At 34.3% G+C, this 6,198-nt stretch overlaps 1 protein-coding gene across 1 annotated transcript; it reads right to left on the reverse strand.

Moving 5' to 3' along the window:
* Window positions 1–2,891: 2,891 nt before the first annotated feature.
* On the reverse strand, window positions 2,892–3,907 carry LOC111803432 (putative calcium-binding protein CML35). Its single transcript, XM_023687833.2, has one exon. The coding sequence runs from the start codon at window positions 3,739–3,741 to the stop codon at window positions 3,160–3,162; it is 582 nt and encodes a 193-aa protein (XP_023543601.1). The 5' UTR covers window positions 3,742–3,907; the 3' UTR covers window positions 2,892–3,159.
* Between the last annotated feature and the right edge of the window lie 2,291 nt (window positions 3,908–6,198).

Genomic DNA, 6,198 nt, shown 5'->3' on the forward strand with positions numbered 1-6,198 from the left:
GGATTTAACTAAATAGGGTGCTAGAAACATAATATCATGAGATAGAATTCACTTATTTCCATATAAAGAAAGTATATGAGTTGTTCTATTAAGTGTTGATTACTCGACTTGAACAATGGAGCCTCACTCTCATTGGCTCGAGAGAGACTTGGTTTATGATTAGATCATAAACAATTGTTCATTAGAGAATTTTTGGTACTTAAGGCGAAAGATGTAATTATAGAGGTAAACGAACTTTTGACCCAATTGTAACGATGAACAACTCAAAAGATTGACTTGTTTCTAATAATTATATCAATTGACATAACTTGTCCTATATTGCACTTTAATTCTACAGTGGAGTGACGTATAGTTAATAAATAAAAATTGATGAAGGAAAGAATGGAAGAGTTTAGTTAATTAATCTTGTGGGTCAGAATAAAAGGTTGAAATTAATATTTAATATATTAAATATATTAAATATAAAAAAGGAAATAGATTTAATTTAAAATATTTAAATTAATATTTAATATATTAGATATATGAAATAAATAGAGAAATATATTTAGTTTCACATCATCAAATTAATATATAATGTATTAAATATAAATAAAATATATATATATTAATTTGAAATATTCTATTAATATTTAATATATTAAATATATTAGAAGAGAAAAATATATTTATTGTATTTAATAAATGAAATATTAGAACATACATTAATTTAAAATATTTATGAAATTTGAATTAGATTTAAAGGATATTTTATAATATTTAAATATAATTTGAATAAAATATTATATCATAGCATATTAGACCTTCAAATATATTATTTGACAAAAATTGTCCAAAAGTTTCTGAATACGGTCCTGGGATAGAATCAAAATGTCACTAATCTCTCACTGTTTCTGCGTTGTTGAAATACATCAAGGAGGTTTGAAAGCTGCGGTTTCTACAAAGGTAAAGTTTTTACTCTCGCATTAATTGTTTTATTTTAATTCTTAATATAAAAAAAAACAAAACAAAACAGAACGGTTTTAGGTTCTAGTACTTACAATGAGAAGTTCATTCCCTTCGCTTTAGGCTTTCCTTTGTATACCTTAAACCTTCCTTAGGTGCATTAACTCATTTGGGGTATTACAAGTACGCACAGCAACAACTCACAGTTGTCAATGGCTCATATCGACTACAAGACGATTATGCTTGTAGATATAAAAGCCTATAAAGATGCTAAGATGTTGTAAAAGCCAACGATGGATGTGGAGTCCGCTTACATGCTATCTACAAAGTCTGTCTATGTAGACAAGACTTATAAGAATGAGACAGTAGATCTATGGCATGCAAGGTTATGACATGTTTGCTACCACCGGTCGAAGATGATTATAGAGAAATCCATTCTAAAAGGCCTACCTCAACTTGAGGTCAAAACATATATGATTTGATTTGTTCCTCAATTACCATACAAAGAGCCACTATAGTTAATTCACTTCAATTTATTCGGTCGTAGTCAAGTAAACGTCAATCAAAGGGATGTCTTACATGATGATGTACATTGACGACTACTCGAGATATGTATGGATTTTCTTAATAAAAGAAAAGTCTAACACATACTCAAAATTTGGGTCTACCCACGTTTGGTCCAAGTGTAAGTTCCAAATGACACTGTTCCAAATGACACTGATGTTGGTGAGTAAAAAGTATAAAAGATAGATATTTTAGAAATAAAATCTAAAATTTAGATATTTTAAGAATAGATCTAAAAATATTTTAATTATAAATCTAAAAAAGAAAGATATTTTAGAGATAAATTTAACTTGGACAAAAATAGAAGATAAAAAATTAGAATTAGAAGATCACAAATGTGTGGTTAACATTGTCTAGCATCTGGTTAGTATTCTATTCTAAAGAGTGCTTATGCCTCCTCGAGCCACTCTTCTATATGGTATCTACCTTTCCTTGAGCCTATATGGTATCTGGCTCTTCTATATGGTATCTACCTTTCCTTGAGCCTATATGGTATCTGGCTCTTCTATATGGTATCTACCTTTCCTTGAGCCTATATGGTATCTGGCTCTTCTATATGGTATCTACCTTTCCTTGAGCCTATATGGTATCTGCCTTCCACTCAGCCACTCTTCTATATGGTATCTGCCTTCCACTCAGCCACTCTTCTATATGGTATTTGCCTTCCTCGAGCTTATATGGTATTTGTAAATGACTCAACTTGTTCTAACTTGGCAATTAAATGACTCAACTTGTTCTAACAATGACTCAACTTGTTCTAACTTGGCAATTAAATGACTCAACTTGTTCTAACTTGGCAATGAGATAGTTCATACCTCGATCCGAGGTGCCCAATGATGAAGACGATCATGGGTTGATTCTCAACAAGTGTGTCCAAGCAAGTTGCAAGTGTCGATGAGCAAGTTGCAAGTGTCGATGAGCAAGTTGCAAGTGTCGATGACGTCTAGAATTGGAATGATGTCCAGAATTGGAATGGCATCACGATGCTCGTTGGAAATCACAATGACAAGATGATGATATAGAGTAGAGACAGAGTAGAGACAAGTCAACTAAAGTTGCAATGAACGAGCATGCGAGCATAGATCGACAAAAGAGAACCTCACCCAAAGTCTACAAGAACCTCATCCAAAGTCTACAAAATTAAATAGAAACGTAAAACTGCAATATCTAGCAGAATAACTCACAACTAAAGGAAAACAAAATCTTTTGAAATAGTATATCAAACCCGAATTGATTACATTAATTATATTGAATTGGTCCATATTCTAACATCATCTTCATACCTAATAAAATTCTTTAATAACAAATTTATAGCTACATGAACCGATCAAAACGGTCACTTTAAAGAAATGAAATACCGTACCGAAATGAAACGAAACCGAAAGGATCCAAAATGGCAAAATAGTATTGACATTTGTTCATTTGATCATCAATCAACCATATATATTGGAGAGTCCCTATTTTCATTTGTAATTCATGATTGATCCGGTCGGACCCGCCACAATGATCCAAACCACAGTTATCATGACTCTATCCCATTACACATAGCACACTCCAACAAAACAAAACAAGAAAAAAAAAAAAAAAAAAAAAAACAATAATTCCAACCCATCACAGCCGTCCAATCAAAAGCATCAAGAGCCGTACGTTCAATCATCTCTGCAGCTCCATCATACGCACGAACTCCGTGAAGCACACAAACCCATCCCCGTCTTCATCCACATCCCTTATCATACGCCGGCAGTCCTCTAACGTGCACCTCTCATCCCCAATTGATCTATAAACCCCGTGAAGCTCCTCCGCCGAGATCCTCCCGTCATGATCCGCGTCAAAAAACTCAAACGTCTCCCGGAGCTCCGACTCCGCTACCGAATCGAACCCCGACCCGACCCGAGCCATCAATTCATCCAACCGGATAAATCCGCCGCCGTCGACTTCGCTCAGCATCATCGCAACCTCCTCCTCCGACGCGATCCGGCTCAAAATCGCCTCCAACTCCTTCCTCGACACAACGCCGTCGTTCTCCCGCTGGTCTGAGTCGGAACAGCCAGCGAGGAGGACGCTAGTCGGAGTTCCGTAGCCAGCGGTGTGAGGCTTGAAGAAATTCTCGGAAGAAGAGGAGGAGGAAGACGTACCAGAACCAAAGGACGGCGGATCGGAACGGGAGACGTCGGCGGAGGGATTCTTCTTGGATCGGAAGAGGCGTTTAGGGCTAAATCGCTTGGGGATTTTCATGGCGGAAAAAACACAAAATAGAGAAGAGAATGAAGAATTTGATAATGGAGAAGGAGAATAGAATTTGGAGGTGAAAGAGCAGGAGAATTGCCGACTTAAATGGAAGGGATGAGAGCGAGAGATCCGCCATGGCAGCTTCCAGGAAGTTTCGCACGTAGTGTAACAAGAATCCGCCGCTGAGGACTAATTTTATATATATATATATATATATAAATATATGGGAAATTAGGTTTTGGTTTTTTTTTTTTTTTTTTTTTATTATTATTTTAAAATTAAAAAATATTTTTATTAAATAATTGTTAATGGAGAATTTAAGGAGAATCAAAGAATGTGGATTTTTTTGGTTAGGTGGTGCGTAGGGGTATTTTTGTCACACATGAATTTCCTTTATATATATTTTTTATTTTTGGAATCAATAATAATTATAAGAAATAATTCAATACAATTTTTTTAAAAGATAAATTAATTAAATAAGGAAAATAAAAATTAGATGAATTATTTTAATGTGTTGAATAATTTATAAAATTTATAAATAAATAAAAAAAAAATAGTAAAATTTAAGTATTTTTAGTTAGGAGGGGTATAATAGACTTTGTTGCTGTTTTTACTCGGTCAAATAACTATTGGGCAATTGTAAAGGAAGCCTAAATGAGAATTATTTTAAATTTTAGGCCAAAAATATTTTAAAAAATAAAAATTGTTGGTTGAAATGAAAATAATTTTGTAAGAGACATGTATGTAAATAAGAACAAAACATTTTAGAATGAAACGTGGTCATGTCACAGGTGAATATGGGACCACGTATTCTGAATCTTATACGTAGAAAAGATAAATAAAATTAATTTTAAATTTTAATCTGAATATTAGAGACGGGAAATTAAAAAAAAAAAAATACAATTTTTATTAGTAAAATTGTGAAAAGGTAATTAAAAAAAAGAATTTGTTATAAGAAAAAATAGAAAATAGAAAATGAAAGGGGTGGTGGTGGTGGTTTGGACTCACTTTTGTCACACTCTTTTCTTCATCACTTCCATTTAAAAGGGTTTGCTTCTCGTTTGGGTAATGTATGAGAAAATAGTGAAAGTTTTAGAATTTTCCTTGTTTTTGGGAGACAAGTGGCAGCTAGCCATTGGTTGAACGGCTGCCATAATTTTATATTATTTATTAATAATAAACTCAAGAACATCAAAGTCATGGACATGCAATAAAATATCTCTTTCATTTTCCCAACATTTTCCTTTGATGTTTCATAAATGAAAGGATTTCGACTTGACATAAACGTCTTATGTTCATCTTAAATGCGGAATATGACTCTAAAATTTTATTATAAATAGCGGAAAACTTAAAACTTTTGTAATACTTAAATTGATAGACAATACTGTTGGGCTTACGTGTTTCGAAATATGTGGAATTCAAAGTAAGATAAATACAATTACAAATTAAATAATTTAAATAAATGAAATGAAAATACTCTGTTCTAACCTAAGACTGGAATTTTGAATATGTAGCTACCATATGTACGCGCCACAGTCTTTGATCGTCATGCTGCCGTCAACCATACATGGGCACCTTGCCTTTACTTGAAAAATAATATGGCACACGGCATGAGTATTTCGAATACTCAGTAAGTGACCTCACTATAGGGGTCATGCTAATGCAAACACATGCAATCATGATTTAGAGACCTATCTCTAAACATCATAAGGGTGGCCTCTAGTCTCAAACAAATTGTATGTGTAGTATTTCCTTACACACGACTCACACTTACGAGTGGGAATCCCTAGGGCGCATGCACGCCCCTTGGACCCTCTGATCAAGCTAATCTGTAGCGACATCCGGAGGTCAGCGGAACTCCATAGTGTCATGCGCCTTATGAACACCCTCATTTGTGCACATTCGCACTCATCATCGTACGATGTGCGTCTGCAGCACTCATCATCTCTAGGGAAAGTAGCCCTATGTTTATGAACTCAAAATATGCATGTGGTCCCTCTAAATCCAATTATACGTCTCTTCTGACAAAACCCTCTAGTCTCATCTCTTTGTTACACTATGTAACATGTGCTCGTGGATATTTACATTAATATCATTTTCATACTCTTAGGGTTGTGTCCTATGTCGATCTAACGACATGATCCAATAAGACATTCATCATCATAAAGCATGCTCAACTTGGAAAACATCATCATATCAATAACATCGTCATGCAAACATCATACTCATCATAAAGTTATCAAGTGCATCAACTATAACATGTACGTCATGCATCGAGACATAAATAACGTACATACCACATACATCATAGCACAACGTCATACTCATACATCATCATAACTCGTACAATCTTTAGCCAATCCTATAGTGACGCCACTTACTTGGTTGACCTTGGCCGAAATACTCCCTAATTAGCTAAACGTTGTCGGGGTTTGTTTCCTATCACACCGTTCGCCACCTTCC

This window comes from Cucurbita pepo, chromosome 10 (assembly GCF_057944985.1).
Source record: "Cucurbita pepo subsp. pepo isolate OVF chromosome 10, ASM5794498v1, whole genome shotgun sequence".
NCBI classification, from domain to species: Eukaryota; Viridiplantae; Streptophyta; class Magnoliopsida; order Cucurbitales; family Cucurbitaceae; genus Cucurbita; species Cucurbita pepo.

Coding starts and splice junctions, on each gene's coding strand:
- LOC111803432 (XM_023687833.2), bottom strand. CDS start 3,741: ATGAAAATCCCCAAGCGATTTAGCCCTAAACGCCTCTTCCGATCCAAG.